Genomic DNA, 19807 nt, shown 5'->3' on the forward strand with positions numbered 1-19807 from the left:
TTTGTGTCAGTAGGAGTTACGACGCGTGTCTGACGAAGCCGCATAGCGTAAAATCTTATTCCACCGGCTCCGTTTGAGGCCGAGCGCATGCGACTGTGTGCACTCGAGTGCAACACTTTGACACATGCCTCCAATATCTAATCTTTTCAAGTACCAGTCTCAATCTTTAATCAGCAAGAGCCCACGTCTAATTAAAATGCATTTTTGTGTGGCAGCACTGCTTGTTAGGGGGAGAGACGGAACCGGGAAGCAACAAAATCAAAGTAGTCATCACAGGAACATGCACGTTAAGGGCTAAAATACTGCATCTAATATTAGAAAGTGCAGCAATGCCAGTGCTGAGCATCAGTTTAAATGTCTCCTTAAGACTTTCTACTTAAACCCCCCCCCCAGCTTTCTGCAGGCGGGGGGCGTGCAAAGTACAGTCTGCAAAGTAGAGCAACATGGTATAGAATTTTGTAAACAAGAAAAGTCCTTGAACAACCCTACTGGCTATTTGAGGGTGTGATGCCTGTTGACAAGTAATATAAAAAGAAGCAATGATGACAGGAAGTAAAGAGGGGTTCATCTCACCTGTCTCTCCAAGCTCGTACAGTGTGAAGCCATCAATCGGCAGGTAGCCTTGGAAGCGCTCTCTGTTCACCCACCCGGACAAGCCGCCGTCCTCGTACTCTGCCAACACACACACACACACACAAGCTTTTAGGTATTGATGCCCTGCACACAACTTTTTTTTTTTTCCTGCCCTTCACACAACTTGATGTCATTTTTAATCCAAGTCAAGATCAATGTGGCGCGACATTGTTACTGTTGTCTGCATACAACACAAGTAAATGAGTAGAAGTAAAGAAAACAGGGAATGTGTAGTAAAGTAAAGCCTTGTGTGTGAGCCACATATTGCCACTCACACATCTGGGGGCCACATGCAGAGCACAACCAGCTCCTCTGCATTAAAAATAGTACAAAGGAGAGACTACGGGACGCTCATTATCTACCTCAAATGTGGCTGGGACCTCATTATGACATGTTAATAAGTTATCATGACCCTACAGCTGCCATGAGAGTAATTACAAATCGCCAATGACTTTGACGTGCTTAAACTGCGTGCCCCCCAAAGGGCCTGAGGCCCTGATGTTGTACACGACACCAGAAAACCTGGAGAGCTTTGTTTAAAGCGCAAGGTCACGCCGTCTCTGTATTATTGGCATAGATATTAATGCTGTGCAGTGCAGAGCGCTGCACGGAAAGCTGCTGAGTCGACTCCAGTGCATTCTTTCCACAGATGTTCTGGATTTATGGGGCTGCATGTAGACGCTCTTCCCCCAGGGGCGAGGGCGAGCTGAAGGCCTCGAAGCGGGCTGGGGCAGGCTGCTTAATAAACCCCGCCCCACCACCACGACCGCACACACACACACACACACACACACACACACACACACACACACACACACACACACACATCATCTGCTTCACCTTGAAGCAAATTAGAGATGCCCTCATCCCGTGTACCGGTCTTGGACATGTCCATACGGCGGCAGGTGAGCGACAAGGATGAGGGGCAGTAGGCGGGGCAACAGGATCCAATGTCAAGAGTAGAGAGGAAGGGGGAAGGTTATTGGAACACAAGACCTCTTTATCCAAACACGGGACAGCCAAGTTATGATCAATATATTTTCAAAAGGGAAGTTAAAATTATTGCTAAGATGTTTACGTCTGCCATTTTAATTACCGCCATCCGCGCCAAGTCTCATTGTCTTTGCTGACGCAGCCGTGAGACGTCATCATCTGCGTCTTGGCTTCAGAGGCGCCGTGGCATCTTGTCATCGCTGTCACAGCACTTTAAGCAGCCCGTCGCTTAAACGCCGCCAGTAAATGTATGCAAAGTAATTCTGCCTCACAGCTGGCTGCTTTTTGTACGCTCCCCAGGGAGGAGCGCAGCAGTCAAACTACGAGCACGAGGAGAGATTAGCAGGGAGACTTTAAGCCGAGCATTAACTAGGACGGCCTAACGCTCAGAGAGATGCTTTAAAAGCAGCCTCCTCGGCGAGCGAGATGCCCGCCTGCACGTGACGTTACGTGGACCTTCCTGCTAATTACACTGTTCCGCCTCACGTCATCCAGCCGCTGATCAAAACCTCCTGAAGCCCAGTGACAAGGGAGACCTGCGAATGTTGCGCAACAGCTTCTGTAGCATGACAGTGAGGATTCTGGGAATTAAATATGCATGAGCCACGGCGCTGTGCTCTTATTTTAACGCCGGTCTTCAAATTTAAAAAAAAAAAAAAAAAAAAAAAAAAAAGCTGATGATGCCGAGCCTTGTGATGTGCGCTAAAGCAATCAAAGATAAACAACAAGGCGCCAAGGAATTATTCATGCAAAAATGAGAAGCTGGATTTACGCGGCGTGGCTTCTCTCTTCATAGGCACAAGAATGAGAGCAGTACATGTGCTTGGAATCCAAGTGGGGGGAGAAAGATTTAGGTTTTCTAGGAACTGCGAGCTCGCAGGCAACAACAATGCAGTCCATATAAAATAAAACTGAATGTGTTGTCAAGCGTGAGGAATTTGTGCAATCTATCCTTTGTATCAACAACAATGTTTTTATAGCGGCCGTATCTTGAAGAAACACAAGCAGAAAGGATTTCACTACTTGCCAGAGCGACTCCAATTCTGGTCTGCTGCCTAAACAGGCTGCCATTGAAAAAAACAGATAAAGAAAAGTGGGGCGGAGGATAATGAAAAATAATGCTACTAATTGTGCAATGATAATACAGACTGGTAGAAAGTGAATGGAGTGAAAGCGTGTTTGTTTCTCAGTGTGCTGGAGTACTAAAAGAACACCAATAGCAGTATTATTACTGTATTGAGTCTAATGATGATATTCGAAAGCAAGGGTCCAACAAATATAATAAAAGATGAACATTGGCTTTGGCTCCCTACAATCCCTCCTGGCAGTGACGACACAAAGCGTCCCCAAAGTACAAGTCACCATTAAGGACAGTGGTGAAATGACACCACTTCAAACCGGGCACCCAAAATCTTGTCCCGATTCCTCGCGTCACATGTAATTTACGGTTCGACAATGACCGCCCCGCAGAGCCATCCACTCCTTTGCTCCCAGCTGCCGAGCGTACGCTACAAGCTTCGCGGTCTCCCACGCCCACATCAGCCGATCCCTGGCCTGCAATGCGAGTCCGCCCGGGGAGAAAACCGCCACGACATCGCCGGACCTCACCGCACGCACAGGAGCAGGCAGAGGGCCAGGGAAGGCACACGGCGAGGAGAAAGATGAAGAGGAGGAGTCCGAGGAGAGGTGGGTTACAGTACAGTGGTCGACCTAGTTCGGTGTCAAGATGAGAAAGGGGAGCAGGACTCACCATCGTACGTGAAGTAGGCGTCATCTTTAAAGACGATGACTGCAGGGAGCTCTGGCAAGGTGACAGACTGAAAACCAAAAAAAATCTCTTAATACCAAGTTGTGTTGTGCTTACATGGAGAACTATAAACAAGACAGGAAACTTGTAATGACTGCATGTAGAGCCCAGGTATTCATTTTGACAGTAGCGTAACACATTTTTACTTTTTCTTCTTTTTATTTATTTATTCATTTCTTTTCTTTTTAAATTGTATTTTTTTTAATATATTTTTTCTATAATATTTTTTGATAATTTTTTTGTCAAACAAAAATCTATTTAAAAATAAATGTATTAATCTGTACTGTACAGACTGAACTCGAAACTGAAACCATGAAAATGCAACAAAATGGAGAGCTGTGACGCATAAGCAATGTAAAGTACAATAAACTTGTACATGTTGGCAGGTCTGCAGTAACACTGAAAGTACTCCCTACCCCGTCCGAGAGTTCACTGCACCCCCTCGGGGAGGGCCCATCTCATTAATTGAGAAGAACTGATAAAACCATAGAACACAATATTCTGTGTGCCTTGAAAGATCAGCCAAAAATGGTCTAAAATGGCCGGTACTGAAGGGATTGTCTTTCAAAAAATGGCTGTGATTAAATGAGTTCAATAAAAATCTTTTTAAAAAATTAATTAAAATGCTTATTTACAATGTATGTACTATTTTAACAGTTATAACAGTCATGCTAAGCACGTCTCACTGCGGTTACTTAATATCATACATTTATGCTTCTGAATATTGATTAGCAGAAGAAATCAATGCAATTGTGACATTATTGATGTGGACCACAGATGAGACAGACAAAACAAGAAAACTACCACCATAAATGATGGGTTACCTCTGGCAAGACGTCCTCAGAGGCGGAGAAGAAGTAAGTATAGACGATGAGCTCGGTGGCAACGTCGTTATACTTCTCCTATGGTGACAGAATGTATTCTTTCTAGTTGCTACACACAGCGGCTATCATTTGTAGTGGGTGATGTGCTTACTTTGAGGGGAGACTCGCCGCCGACGTACACAAACAGCACGTCGTGTCGCTTCATCATGTGCTCAAACATCTGCTTACTGGGGAGGGCTCGAACAGCTGGCCTGAGATTGAAAGATTTAGATAAAGCAAGAAAATGGGAGAAATGTGTTTAACTTATAATGTCCTCTCAGTAAAAGCTGAGTGTTTAATGTTGTGGCTGGTGAGGCAATTTGATGAGTGACTTGTGAAGCGGTGGCGCCACCCAGTGGTGAGTCGCCATATTAACATTAACAGTGAACTCAACTGCTATGAACCAAATATGACCAGCATGGGCGAGTCAGTGAGCCAAAACAGTCTTTTTTTTCCTCTCTCCACATCATTCCATGTGGAGGCATTAGCACTTACCCCGACACCCTGTTGGCAAACTCCACAATGTCGTCTTTTGTTCTTGGACCCTTGTAATTATAGGCAAGGTCCCCCTTTAACCTGCAAGGAAGACAGCAAAAATTGTATAGACACTACCAGACTAATACTGTATTAGGCATTATTAGTATGAACTTTGACCTTCGCCTTCCCCCCCCCCTGCAAATATTTCAACTTTCTTCTTAAATAATTACAAATTTAAATCTTCTTGTAACATTACGACTTTATTCCCATAATACATTTTCCACAAGCTAATGGAGAAATTACCTTCCTTTAAAAAAAAAATCGGAATACAACTTTTTTCTTTATTTATATATATATATATATATATATATATATATATATATATATATATATATATATATATATATATATATATATATATATATATATATATATATATATATATATATATATATATATATATAGTGTGCTTTTTGACTGGATTTTCTCAGTCTGATTTGTATTTTTTTTATTTTATTATCACTTAATTAAATGCCTTTTTATATTTGTATACTATTTTACTGTGATTATAATGCACTGAGCGTTAAGTGTTGTGTGGTTCAGTGTAGTTGCATCACCCCGCAAGGCTTTAAGAGCCTCTGGGGGAGGCGGTGAAAGGCTAAATCAAGTGGTTGCCACAGGGGATGGTCTGATGTCCTTTGATGGATGTTTCATCACCCGCCTGGTTTAAAATGTTCTGAACCTGCGGCCATCTCCCAAATGAGCTTGATGAAACTACACAGGGATCCCATTACTGTCGCAGCTCGCCACCACCTCGCTTCATATAAGAAAATGCTTTTTTACTGTAGCTTTGATAAAGCTGAGTGAGCTCAATTTTATGTGAGAGCTGTCACATTTGATTAAGACATCAGAATATGGCAGCATAATAGAATTTAAGGTAAATGTAGCAAGCCAGGTTTGACATTTCATTAGACCCGAGGGACAGCACAACAACACAGTGTTGCCTCATCTATACAGGCCCAAACCTCCAGAGCAAGGCACTCATAGTGGAGAGGAAGCGGAGCTTGAGATGCAAATGACCAGGTCGGCGAGTATGACAGGAGGAGACACCGGTTAGCTGGAATGTGCCTCTAAGGAATGAAATCAAATGAAGCAAGACGCAGCAGCGTGAAGCAAGAGGATGAGAGCTGCAACTACAAGATCACTGAGGCCGTGTCCACATGAACGCGGTTGTTTTCAAAAACGCTTTCCCCGAGTTAAAAACAAAAAACAACAAAAATAAAACATTCAGCAGCAATCATGCACACTTTGGACAATCAGAGGCCTAAAAAAGACCCACAGGGGACTTGGTCATGCATTCTAACGCCCCCTTTATCAATATAGTGAGATAGCAGATGTACACATAACTAACTGTTCTTTACAAAGGGCCCGCAAGGCATGCTGGGTACTCCAGCGGCAACTCCTCTCAACACTACGATATAGTGACAAATTAGATGTACAATTGCGTGTACATTGTCTTTAAAATCAGCGCACACGCACATGGAGCGCAGGACATTGGAAAAAGTTTTTTTTTTTTTTTAAACAAGTCAATAACGTCATGTTCTGTTGTTAAGGTTTAAAAACATGATGTCACATTTCTTATGACACAAACCCAAAAGGTTCCTTTTACGTAACCACACACATACAAACTCAATTTTGCACCATTTCCAATTATGCAAATTAGACAATGACGTCATCTAGCACCCCCACCCCCGCCAAAGATACATAAATTGCAGACCTGTAGGAAACACTGACCTGTATTATTGTGTTTTTATAGATTACCGACATATGGTGAATGAAATGTGTTTATTGTGGAACAAAATGACAGAATTTTTTGGAATGGTTTTATGAGCAAAAATCTGCAAATCTGCTGGGCTTTCTTGCTATGTGGTAGCATGCTAACTGTTAGCCTGTTAACTCTTTTCACCATTTGTAACAGTTAGGTGGGTGTAGGTGACCTTTGACCACCACTACCTCAAACATTTTGGATTGGATGTCATAAAAAAAAACAGTCAATACAGTTAGTGCTTTGACCTAAAAATGCATTTTGGACACGTAATTATGTGTATTAATGTTTCAAAAGATGGCAGCTTAAAAAAAAAAAATCTATTTTCTTGGTTTGACTTAAATAAAAAGCATACAAAATGTAAATAAAGATGACGGCATAAATAAATAGAAAAAGACAAATAAAAGTGTAAAATAAATAACAAAAATAAATAAAAAGAAATGACTTCAGTCAAGACTTTTTTTCAAAAAATTAAAACAAAATAACAATTACTTAAATAAAAGCATTAAAAAAATAAAAAAAATAACTGACTTACAAAATGCAAAACTATTTAATAGAAATAAAAAATGACTTCAAAATGTAAAAAGTAATCAAAAATAAAAATGCCTTAAGTGGCAAAAAAAAAAAAATCATGAAAATAAAAATGACTTACATATAAACAAATCAAAAAATAAAAATGACTTTAGTGTCAAAAATCATACAAATAAATAAAAATTAAAAATGACAAATGTGTAAAAGAAAGTAAGAGTCCCTTAAAATGGCTTAAATAAATGTGTTTAAAAAAAATACAAATAAAAAAAAAATAATGATTTCAATAAAAGTGGGTCGTGACTTAATGGCCATTGGAAAATGTGGGTCCCAGGTTGAGACCACTATGATAGAACACTAAAAAAAAAAAAAGGCATTATTTAACGTGAGAGTTTCCTCACCGCAAATGTCTCAAAAAATGGGCTCTTGCTATGTAACCAAACTAAACAAATGTTTGAGAAACTGTTGTAAAGCACACCTGGTACTGCAATTGAACCGCTGACCTCGATTATCTCGACTACTATCATCCACAATAAATCAATACGGTTCTTGCATTGAAAGAACAATAGATAACCTTAACATTTTCATAACAATAAGAAGAAGAAGAAGAAGAAGAAGAATGTACAGATTTGACCTTTGACTTCAACTATTACTTTCTGAGCCATTTTTTTTTCATAATTCCTGATTGAAGTGTTTTTGCTTTGATGTAAAGACAACAAAGGTGACACTTACAGTTTTATCGTAGGATAGCCACGCACGCCAAACTCTGACGCCATTCCTAACAGTCAGAAAAATCATACAATCAAGACAGCTTTTTGTGTGTGCGTGTGTGTGTGGGTGTGTGTGTGTGTGTGTTTTGTAACAAAATCCGCACACTCACCAGAGTAAGCAGTAGCGTCCATCTTTCCCACGCGGACTGGCGACCCGGAGCTCCTCAGCTCGGCGCCCACTTGGTGCCACACGGGCTCCAGTTTCTTACAGTAGCCACACCACGGCGCGTAGAACTGAAGGTGAGCCACAGAACATTATTATACACGACAAGCACTTAGATTTCATCATCAGCTAATCAGAGGCTAGGCTAGTTGAGAATTGAGTCAAAAGCGCCTCTGCTGGTTGCAGCCAAGCATTGTGACTCAAATGTTTTAAGACATTGGTGTCCAGAGTGCGGGCAGCAGCATATTCTAAAAATCGAATTTAACAAGAAAACTGGGGGAAAAAAAATGTAAAAAAAAAAAAAAAAAAAAAATGTACAAATCAGTAATTTTTTTACAAGAATAAGTCAAAATATGAAGAAAAAAAAGTTGTCATTTTTGGAAAATTAGGTGGCGTAAAAAGTTATATTACACAAATACACTCAATATGTTAAGGAAATACGTAAAGTTGTAATATTACGAGAAGAAAATTGAAAGAGTTTGAAAGAGTATATATATATATCTCAAGTTTAAGGCCTAGGTTCCCAAAGTGGGGTATGCCAATTGTAATAGGGGCTACGTGAATAATAATTTAAAACAATTAGCGCCTAACACACTCAATTACGAGTGCGCCTGAACGCCTCACGGCACAATGGCAAACGGAGCAGAAGGAAGGAAGGAGACAGCACACGATGTTGTTCATTGCGCTGCGTTCATCATTTGAACAAATAAGTAAGTTTGACGATTATTTTGTGCATTAATAGTGTTCAATCTCAAAGATGTATGTTTTTTTAAATGTCCAGGAGTAGGGGGTACATGACAAGGCTTCAGGTCAAATGTCTGAAGGGGTACGCCACTGTAAGAAGTTTGGGAACCACTGGTTTAAGGCATGGAAATTCATAACCAATCGTCAAAATCAAAAACTCCAAAAGACACAAAGTGTGATATTAACAAACCCTCCAAGCTGCCACCAGCACACCCCCGGCTTTACCCAGCATGCATGGCTTGTCATTGAAGTCATCACAATCACAATGTACCCCTCCACTGACCCCAACCACACCCGTTTAGAACCACAGACTACTTCCGCAAGGGATGAGCCTAGTGTGCGTGCGTGCGTGCGTGCGTGCGTTCCAACTTACATCAACCAGCCAAATATCATTCACTCTGCTTTCTTTAAATCTATAGGAAAAAACACATCACCATTTTCATTAAACTCAAAAGACTGCTGCTCACAAAATAACTCAAGATATAGTAAAAAACAATTATATAACAAAACAGTGATGACAACGAGTGTTATTTAATCGGAAATATGCAAGGCCAGGTTAGGAACATGTGTAATACAGTATTTATTCCTACTTAGCATCATATACTGTAAAAATGTGTGGACAAGACTGAAATATTCTACTTACGTGTCATCCAGATCTTCTACAAAGACTTGCACGGCTGAGCTCATAAAAGCTGCAAGGACTACAAAGAAAAAGGAGAAACAGAATGAGGTTTTTGTGACAATTAGGAGCTTCTCCATCCCGGCAAACCTCATGACTGACTGAAGCATCACTAGGCTAAAAGCTAGCATCAATCTAGCCCTCGTACTCCGCCACAGTTTTTACACTAATTGCTGCTTCAAGAGGGACTGGAAACGGACAAGAAGTAAAGGAGGATTTCGTGTTTAAAAGGGAAATAATGAGTTTAAAGCAGGGGTGAACGTACCTCCATAAAGCAGGGACGCTCGAACTGCTGCCATTGCTTCGGCTGGAAACAGCAGCAAGCAGGAAATACAGCGGCCAAACGGTGCGCGCATGCGTGGTATGACATCAACCCCGAGTGTGACGTCACATATTTCAAAGGACGCCTGCTTGCGATTAATTACGTTGATTAGCATTTTCAAGATTCACGAGTTTTATATGCACAGTAAGACAGGTATACTATGCAATAAAATTCTTGTTCTGTTGATTCTCCCAAAAAAAGAAAGAAAGAAAACACAAGAAAATGAATAAGAACAGAAGAAACATTAATACCAATAAATCGAGCAACAACAACAGAAGAGACATTAATACAAATAAATAATTAAATAAAGCGCTACGAGTGTGTGCATGTGTTGCGTGCGGCGTGTGTGAGTGCTTTGTTGAGAAGCCTGATGGCCTGTGGGTAAAAGCAGTTTGCCAGCCTTGTGGTCCTGGACTTCAAACTCTTGTAGCGTATGCCTGATGGTAGGAGTGTGAAGAATGAGTGTTGTGGATGTGTGCTGTCTTTGATGAGGTTGTTTTGTTCTTCGCAGGACTCTAGTTTTATAAATGTCTTGCAATGAGGGGAGGGCTGCCCCCACAATGTTCTGTGAGGTCTTGATCACCCGCTGGAGTGCCTTCCTATCACGTGTTGTACAGTTACCGTACCAAACAGTGATGGAGGCGGTAAGGACACTTTCAATAGTAAATATATAGAAGCAACTCAGGATTTTGGTGGACATGCCAAATTTCCTCAGTCTTCTCATGAAGTACAGTCTCCTTTGGGACTTCTATTTCTTGGGACTCTTTTTTCATTGTAATCAAGATATTGGAAAAAAGCGTTGAAGCTGCCCGTACCAATAATTTGTATTCATCTTAATATAAAGTAATATGTGGATATGATTACATTTATTAATATTTTCAAAATCAAATAAAAATGCTACCACTACCAAAGTTTACCACAAGATGGCGCTTGAAGATCAAAATACTGCACTTCCAACCACTTACAAACAGAAACAGCACGTTAAATTAACATTGATTTTATTAAACATTTGTTTTAAGAATTAATACTGTCAGAATAGTTAAACACAAAAACAATCACAAAATGAACATTATGGTGCCAGTTCATGATAATCCTCATTGGGTTCTACAATGTTATTCACATTAGGTAAAGAAATCTCATCAAAATCTTGCCATATTATTTCATTATTATCAGCAATGCTGATACTGACTTTAAAATTACTGCAAAGGTTTGGTGTACCATTTGGTTATTGCATTGGAAGGCGTGTTATACCGTTATGAAGGGTATTTAACCTGTAAATAATAACACTTCAAAGGAAAGTGACAGAACCCACAACTGCACCCAGTGCACCCAGAGAATGAGCTGTCCTTTCTCAGCGGGGAATCGTGATCATGACTGTGTTACTAAACAGACTCATGCCGAGGCCTTGTGTGCCAACTTTGTGAGGCTTGAATGCCTTGGTATTTGTAGGGGGAGCAGAATACTGCACCTAAGCTGTCATGGGCCCACATTGTGTCTTCTGCATTCATTCAAGTGGCAAAAGGGAGTTTGGTCACACGCAAAAAACCAACACAAGTTTACAATTTTGCAAAAAAGCTGCATCTGATAAGCTCATTGACAGCAACTCTTAAAATGGAAGGACTCATAAAATACCAAAAGATGTGAATGCTTATCAGCTGTTTGCCCGGATGAAAGTTTAGAGACAGGACAAGTTAAAATACAACGACATTGTAAGTCATTATGGAGAAAAACCTTCATAATGCTTTCAAAATATCCCCAAAAGTACTTAACTTCCTTTATAACATGGCATCTTAAAGGGGCTACGAAAGGATCCAAGAGGCACACCAGAACCAATATTTTGTTTCACCACTTCAATTGTCAAATAATCCACTGCTTTAGCCGACAAAAGCTTCCAAATCTGCAACACAAATCCAGCTGAGAGATTTATGTGCTCCAAAAAAAGCACAATAAACAAAGATGGCACACAACCAGAGTGGAGAAAAACCTCCTTTGGTAGCAGCTTGTAGAAATCTGTTCTGCTGGTGTATTAGATTAGGTTACCACCACTTATGTCAAAGGACTTTCCAGAGGAATGGTGCAGATGTCATGACAAAAACCGGTTCTTCTACTTCTTGCTGCTACATGGGAACGCCGCAAAACAGCAGCAGCATCACAGCAGAGCATCCGAGCAGCCTTGCATAGCTTGGAGGGCGTGTTCCTCACATCAGCTCCTCATTCCAGGATGTCTGTTTCAAAAGGGACCAGGTGGTAGTAGGACAAGTTGGTAACGTATGCCTCCTCGTCGCACACATCCATCTGCAAGAACTCGTGTCCGTCCTCATACCTGGCACAAGAATCAGTATCAGTGTGTATTTGCCAGGAGTTATGTTATGTAAAACATCTTGTTTTTGTGCCAGCTAGAGGAATGTGCTCCTCTAGCTGTGCTCCTCATGCACACCCAAGGGAAGGAAGAGGTGCACAGGCAAACTTCCTGTTGTACTAAGGAGTGGAGGGGTCTTGACTTTACACTCAAGAAGCAGCCACACTTTGTTAAAATACCCCCTAAAGATCCTAGTACCTAGAGACTGTTTAGCACCAAACTATCACCCCATCATTTGTTTTCTCCACTTCTGAGAAAAGAGGAGCTGTAACACTCTCTTTGGAATGACATCAGGAAGGAAAAACCTCCTTCCTCAGGCTTGATGTTGCTGTTAATGTTAGCATCATTGCTCACATAGCTATGCTAGTGTTGCTAACATTTGTGTCCTTCTGTCCCACACTTTGATGCTATGTTGTGGTCATGTGATATATGACATCTATTACACTGGATAAGTGCAGAGTTACAGCGTACAGAGGTACCAGTTTTCGTTATTATTAATCCGCTCTAAAACCAAATCATATGAAAACTGAAACAATTGTTCCCAAAGGAAACAATGTCAATCAAATTAATCCATTCCAGGCACCCCAAAAATGTTAAGACTGAGCCTTACAGGATACCGTAGTATTGTGTAAACTATGTATAGCAAGATTTGGTGTTGGGTGTGTGATCCAAGACGGCTGAATAAACAAGCAACGCTGGGAGTAGTCAGTGTGAGGTTCCACTGAGCCATCACTGGCTACATTGCGGTTCGCACATCACGCCCTCACTCTGACGCTCTTTTTCACAAAGTAATTAATTGATAAATGATCGTTGTTTAGTGTTTAAATACAGCCTATTATTAGTTAAAAAAATATGCATATTAAGTCAAATTGTACTTATTCTTGTCCTAAACCAGGCATTTTCAACCGTAAAAATGGCTAAGATTAACTGACTAAATTAACTAAAATATTGGCAGGCTAAGCATTCTGTGAATGTAGTATTCCACATTGGCCACTAGGTGTCGGTGTTCGGTGAGCCAAAGGCCAGCCATTTATTGCAGATTTAATGATCTCACAACATGCACAATGATAATCATAATAATAACGCGGGCTACTTTGCGGGCCATACAACTCCAAACCTCCGACATCACTTCCTGTCCTTTACTCTTCTGTCCACCTGTCACTAAGATCCGCTGGGGAACACATTTACTGTGACACACACAAGCAGGAGTTTTATTTACATATTAAATGGCTCATTTACTCTTATTATTTCTACTATATTGAGTAATATGAGTGTAAAGCTATTGAAAGCCACCAATACACTACACTGATGAGACAATAGCCACCGCAGGAACTACGCTGTCCAGAAGAAAAACAACAAAGAGCTGCTAACGTGTGAGTCTATGTTATCTTATTTATATCTAATGTCTTATTTTCTATGATTATATCAGCTATATTGGGTAAAGCAAATGTAAATTTGGCTATAGGGGTGTTATTTAATGTCTATAGGTCTCGAATGATGCTACAAAAACGTGTTTAGAAGATCGTCAACAGGTTTTTTATGCCATAACAACAAATATTCCATTTATTACAGCGGAAATTCACTTATCACGGTCGAGTCTAGAACCGATTAACCACGATAGACAAGGTTCCCCTGTATATGTACTGTAAATAGCGGATAAAGCGCACAATAGTGCTGCTTGGAGACAGCACAGCTCCTGAGCATTAAAGCTGCAGACAAACAAAACAGCATGTTCCGAGTAGGGCTTACTAAAACCACTTTTAAAATGTCTAAATTCCAGCATCGAGGCAAGGTTTCGGACAACTTCAAATACACTACTGTGGGACCTCTGAGACTTATTTAGAAATGAAATGTTACATAATGACACTTTGAACACTCACGTGTGCTCCACAGAGTCGGTGGATGAAGGTCTCTCCTTGTCTTCCGGGAGTTTGTGATCAAACACTATTGTTTCAGTATTTGCCAGACAGAAGCCGTTTGAGCGCATGATGTCTGAAAAGTACGGAACACACAGACTCATACTGTGTGAAGACAACACAGACGGAACACAAATGACGCATAAGCAGACGCAGCTCTTACCCGATATCTTGACCGGACTCTGGAAGCAGGGCTGGATTCTGTGCACCTTGTCGTTGCGGAGCACCTGGTCCAGCGGCGACCTCTCGAAGAACGTCAGCATGACCTCTGACCTAGAATACTGTCGGAGGCAAGGACTCAGTACGTATAGAGAAGGTGGAAAAGTGGCGCTTTGCCTGAAAGTTTAGGCACCTTGCAGGGCATGTTGATGGCGTTCTTCAGCAGTCGCTCCACCTCGTTTAATTTCTCCTCAGTGTCGTTCGCTTCTTTGATTTTCACCAAGCCTGAAATGACAACGAAAGGCCGTGTGCTCCCTTGTTTGTTACACTTCCTGTACGTGTCCGAACACTTTTGTCCACAGACGGTAGTGCGTACACCAGGAGTGCACGAGGCTGTTTTAATATTGGTCTGTGGCACATTCTCAAAGTATCATTTAACAGGACAGCAAAATAAGGAAAATAACGTCATTTTAGGAGCATAAAGTTGACAGATTAGCCATAATATTACAAGAAAATTTACAAGAAGAAAGATAGTCAGGAAATACATTTTAAAAAAAGCTGTAATTTTACAAGAATAAAGTACAAATATGAAAAGAAAAAAGTCGTCTTCAAACAAGGAAAAAAGTTGTGATTTTACGAGAATAAACTCGTAATATTATGAGGAAAATGTATTCGTCATTTTAGGAGCATAAAGTTGAAATATTTAAAAGAAAGTGTCATATGAGAAACAAACAAAACAAAATAAAGTTGTAATATTTTCATACAGTCATGGAAAAAAATGATTAGACCACCCTTGTTTCTTCAGTTTCTTGTTCATTTTAATGCCTGATACAACTAAAGCTATAATTGTTTGGAAAAATGTAACAATGACACCAAAAATAGCTCATAAGAGTTACATTTTTTGGTATAGCAGTACAGTGCTATAGCTATTCAAAACCACGGAAGCTGCTAGATATCAGCTCTTAAATCAAACTCTTATAAGCTATATTTGTTATATTTGTCCAAACAAATGCACCTTTAGTTGTACAAGCCATTACAATGGCTCAATAAATTGAGGAAACAAGGGGCGGTCTAATCATTATTTCCATGACTGTATTATGGGAAAAAAAACAGCAAAACTAGCTTATCTTGCTTTACAAAATATCAAAGCAGCCCTTCTTGCATCCTTTCATTTTTCAACACTTTGCCCTCGCTGGAAGAAGTCTGGACACGGTAATCGTAAAACAGCACGATTACGTAACTTGCGCTGACGTTTTAGGGGAAGTGTGGGTGTGACATCAGCACATTTGGCAACACCAGACAAGAGCCGCCTCATGCGTCTGAGCGGTCAGCAAAGCGTCATTCACCGCGAGCCGCGGTGAGGACAATAACATCGAAGCAAACACGCTGTGTGGAAGCCGTGAGTAAGAGGGCCTAAAGGCGACTCCATAATCATCCGTTTCTGTTTGGACCACAAGACTCCACCCCTATGTCATTATCGGAAAAAAAAAACTGTGACAAGATCATCTCCACTTGCCTTCGTGGACTTCCGCGCCACCGTAGTCCTTGTGCGATAAAGTTCACTGTTATAGTCTAATCATCCAGGAAGTGGTGTGATTGTATCTTAAGGGTTGTCTTGTAACAGCAGCATTGGCCTTCCTCCTGTAAAAATATACTGTTCAACAGCACTGCAGTAGCATGCAGACCTCCATATGTCTTACTTTCTGTTATAATGTCTACTACATTGGGTAACAGGAGTGTAAAGGTGACTATCAGGGTGTTATTTCATGTCTGTGGGGTTCTTATATACTGTATACAAATATCATCCTTTGATTTTTCAGTATGTGGCACTTCGTGGAAGAAGTTTGGACACCCCTGCCTGCCTTACACCATAATAACTCAAGAGGCAATCAGGTGAAAAACATTCCAACATACAGCACCTTTATCTGGATTTTCACCAAAGTTGCACCCTCTTTCATGGAGTTTGCTTATCCTGCGGTAAACAAACAAAACATCTCACTGGCGGAGGTAACAGGAACAACTAGAAGAGCGTAGCGGAGACCTTCGCCTGTAGGCCAAACCGTTCTCGCCTTAAAACTAGAATAAGTCAGCACAATTGGGCGTGAAGGAAGAATTAGCAACACAACAATCAGCCGTTTAATTCACAGCTAAGCGTGTGTCAACATGTAACCCTCAGCACTTTTAACAAGCGCTTATTTCAGGACGTACAAAACTTTAGAGAGTGACCTTCCCGCTAAGCCACAGCTAAACATGATGAATATTTATGGTTGGGGGGGATCCGTATCGATCAGTGCAGTCAGAGGAACGTGAGGATTTTTAAAGGTTTTTCTCCTGTGAGCAATCGCTTCCTGTCCGTGGGATCACATGGAAGGTACAGTATGTGTTACGCATCAGTCAAGAGGCCAGAGGGGGACTAAATATAGGAAATCCACCCTCTCTGTCATCATGACATCATTGCCAAGGCCCGGCATGCACGCCTTCCTTGTTGCCTGGACGCAGGACAGGAACAGGAAAACAGAGAAGATCCAAAACACAGAGACCCTTTTTTCCCCCCGTAGAGAGGTTGCCATTGCCAGTAACACAATGACCAGGTAGGACTTGGGAACGCGGTCAGTGGGATGAGTTTTGCAGTGTTTCATGGAAAAAAGCGCTCAATGACACTCTCTCAAGTCCTGTCAACAACTTCTCTCTCCAGGAAGTCAAAGCATTCCAGTCGCAGCGAGAGGGACGTGTTTCTAAATATTTGTCTATCCACACACCGTACTGACTGACTTTGACATACACTCAAAAAGTGCTGGAACACACACTGGAAAATTAATAGACACTGACCTTTAACCAGTCAGTGTAACCCAAATATAACGTTACAGCACAAGTCATCCGCTTTCTATGCCGCTTATCCTCACTAGGGCCGCGGGGGTAAGCTGGAGCCTATCCCAGCTGACTTTGGTACAGCCTGGACTGGACACCAGCCAATCGCAGGGCACATATACAGAAACACTCACACTCACATTCATACCTATGGACAATTTAGAGTCGCCAATTAACCTAACATGCATGTTTTTTTTTAATGCGGGAGGAAACCGGAGTACCTGGAGAAAACCCACGCACGCACGGGGAGAACATGCAAACTCCACACAGAGATGCCCAAACAGAGATTTCAGCCCAGCTCTTCTAGATCTCCAGACTGTGTGGCCAACATGCTAACCACTAGCAGAAGTCATGCTGGTGCAAATCTAACACTAATTCTTATTCAATCTGGCATAAATGGCAACAATAACTGAGCCTGCATCTTTTTTGCATGTTTATAAATGCCAGCTTCTGGCTCCACAACCTACAGTAATGATATTGGTAAACATTAGATAGTCTCCGGTCGACGTGGCCTGTGTGCTTATGTGACATCCTAAAGAGGACTTTGCTCATTATTGACCTGTCCTAACCCAAAAACAAACCCCACACGCCCGAGTGAGTCATACAAAACTGTACAAATGGTGGTACACGTTATTAAACCGTATTATAAGATTTTGCTATGAGTAAAATCTGCATGAAAGAGGTGTAAAGTGTGTATCTGGGCGATTCAATGCAAACGATTAACCACTTCTCTAAAAACAATGAAGAGAAGTGTGTATAGTTTCTCACAAAAATCTTAAAAGAGGAACTACAATGACGAATAGATAAGTCATTATATAGGAAATATATTTCTAAGCTGTAGTAATTCTTTTTCTAAGTATTTAAATGTATATTTTAAAAACTGATTATTGTATAAGCATTTTTCTTGAATGAGCCAAAACTCAATGAAAAGTAATTTTTGTTGATTTTAATCAGAGTCAACCTAAAAGAAGTGTACAAAACTAACTAAAAAGGGAATATAATGCATTCTGCAAACTTGACCAGGGCTTTTCTTGTCCTAAAATAAATAAAAAGGAGTTTAACGTACACTGTATATTTGGCTGCGGTTTTGTATTTTAATTTGAGAAAGAAAGAAAAAGCAAATTGTTGGCAGTCCAGGCAAAGAGGACCCCAAGTGACAGCACCTAAGATCCTTTGCTGCGCCCCTGGTAGAGCACATTCGTGTTCAAATTAAAGCTATTTAATAATCGCACACCAACCTTCAGTGAGCGGAGAGGAGGACAGGTCTCTTGCGTCCTCAGGAAAGGACTCGTTGAGACGTTTAAACAGGCGACCCAAGTCCGAGTAACTCCTGTGCAAGTAGAGGACATTCCTGTCCGACCACTCGGTCCGGATCTCGAAGAAGTCCTCCTCCTCTCCCCGCTGGCTGATGACGAGTCTCCGGACCCCGTTGACCCAGCAGTCCCGCACGAACATGTTGACCAGCGACGTGCCCTCGAACACGGCCGAAGCCATGCCTCTCAGTCCGGCATGCTGCTCGGCTCCAAGCCTCTGGAAGTGGTGATCCGAGCCAGAAGGACAATTAAATACAACTTTAGAAACTTTTCTTCTTCTCTCTTTACTCTTGAGGCAAAGCTCAGCCCTGCAGTTCAAGTCAAACGTGGCGTGATTGAGCTTGCCGGAGGAGAAAAAAAGTCAGCGATAACGCCCATTTGGAAAATACTCCCAATTGTTCCTTGACAGTCTGGTTTTTATGCAAGAAAAAGACAATCAGCACATCTCCTAAAGTGCTGCTGGGGCTCTGCCCGTGCTCACAATTTTCTTCACTTTTTTTTTTTAGCAGTTTCCTCCCCTTTTGCTTCCTCCCTGCCTCCTTTCTTGACAACAGGACATTATTATGCAAAGAATGAAGGGGCTGCAAAGACCATCTTCTCATTTCTAATCAGGGGAGACAGCATTTAATCAACTACCCACAATTTACTGCCTGTGTTTACACAGCAGATCCCTTACCCCTTATTATGCACCAAGACCCCAGCAAATAATGAAAGCACCCATAAAAATCCCTAAAAATGCCTATTTTTTAATGCACTAAAGGGTGTCCTAAATCTGGCCCGCAGGCCATTTGCGGCACTGTTTTTTTATTGGCCCACAGCACATTCTTCAAATATAATTGAACAAGAAAACTAAAAAAATTACAGAAAGGAAAGAAAAAACAGCTGCAATTTTAAGAGAATAAAGTCAAAATATTACAAGAAAAAGTCGCATTCTCGCAAGAAAAAAAGTCGCAATTTTTACGAGAATAAAGTCGTAATTTTATGAGGAAAAATCATGTCATTTTAGTAGCATAGAGATGGACTATTAAACATTATTAAACACAACACAACATTAACAATATGAAACAAACAATGCATTTGTACATTTTTAGAAAATTAGGTTGGGGAAAAAGTTTCAATATTACAAGAATAAAATATGAACAAAACACCTCCCCTAAACAAAATATTATGGGAATAAAGTCATAATTACGAGAGGAACATTTACAAGAGGAAAGCTGAAATAGTTGGAGAATAAAAAAGCCCAGGAGAAATTATATATATTTTAAGTTGTAATATTATGTAAAATGGAGAAAACAACATAAAGTTGTCATTTTTGAAAAATTATTTTGGGCGAAAAATCATAATATTGTGAAAAGAATACTTATAAAGATTATTTGTACTTCCAAATA

General features: G+C 40.8%; 2 protein-coding genes across 3 annotated transcripts in view; both read right to left on the minus strand.

The window, feature by feature from the left end:
- Positions 1-9821, minus strand: part of LOC129174285 (protein disulfide-isomerase TMX3-like) — a 145491-nt gene extending 135670 nt beyond the window's left edge. For both annotated transcript variants that reach the window (XM_054766116.1, XM_054766115.1), the window contains exons 1-10: positions 9748-9821; positions 9447-9504; positions 9177-9216; positions 8007-8130; positions 7859-7904; positions 4792-4872; positions 4409-4508; positions 4258-4335; positions 3377-3443; positions 574-672 (exon numbers count right to left, since the gene is read on the minus strand). In XM_054766116.1, coding sequence (XP_054622091.1) covers positions 574-672; positions 3377-3443; positions 4258-4335; positions 4409-4508; positions 4792-4872; positions 7859-7904; positions 8007-8130; positions 9177-9216; positions 9447-9504; positions 9748-9781 — 727 coding nt within the window. In that variant the 5' untranslated portion in view covers positions 9782-9821. The remainder of the gene's footprint in view (positions 1-573; positions 673-3376; positions 3444-4257; positions 4336-4408; positions 4509-4791; positions 4873-7858; positions 7905-8006; positions 8131-9176; positions 9217-9446; positions 9505-9747) is intronic.
- An 898-nt stretch (positions 9822-10719) lies between these two features.
- On the minus strand, positions 10720-18890 carry pxdc1b (PX domain containing 1b). Its single transcript, XM_054766405.1, has 5 exons — positions 18345-18890; positions 14432-14523; positions 14243-14360; positions 14044-14155; positions 10720-12127 (listed from the first exon to the last, which is right to left on the minus strand). Exons 1-5 carry the CDS (start codon positions 18598-18600, stop codon positions 12016-12018), a joined length of 690 nt encoding a protein of 229 aa, XP_054622380.1. The 5' UTR covers positions 18601-18890; the 3' UTR covers positions 10720-12015.
- Positions 18891-19807: the final 917 nt, after the last annotated feature.

Source organism: Dunckerocampus dactyliophorus, chromosome 21 (assembly GCF_027744805.1).
Source record: "Dunckerocampus dactyliophorus isolate RoL2022-P2 chromosome 21, RoL_Ddac_1.1, whole genome shotgun sequence".
Classification (NCBI taxonomy): Eukaryota; Metazoa; Chordata; class Actinopteri; order Syngnathiformes; family Syngnathidae; genus Dunckerocampus; species Dunckerocampus dactyliophorus.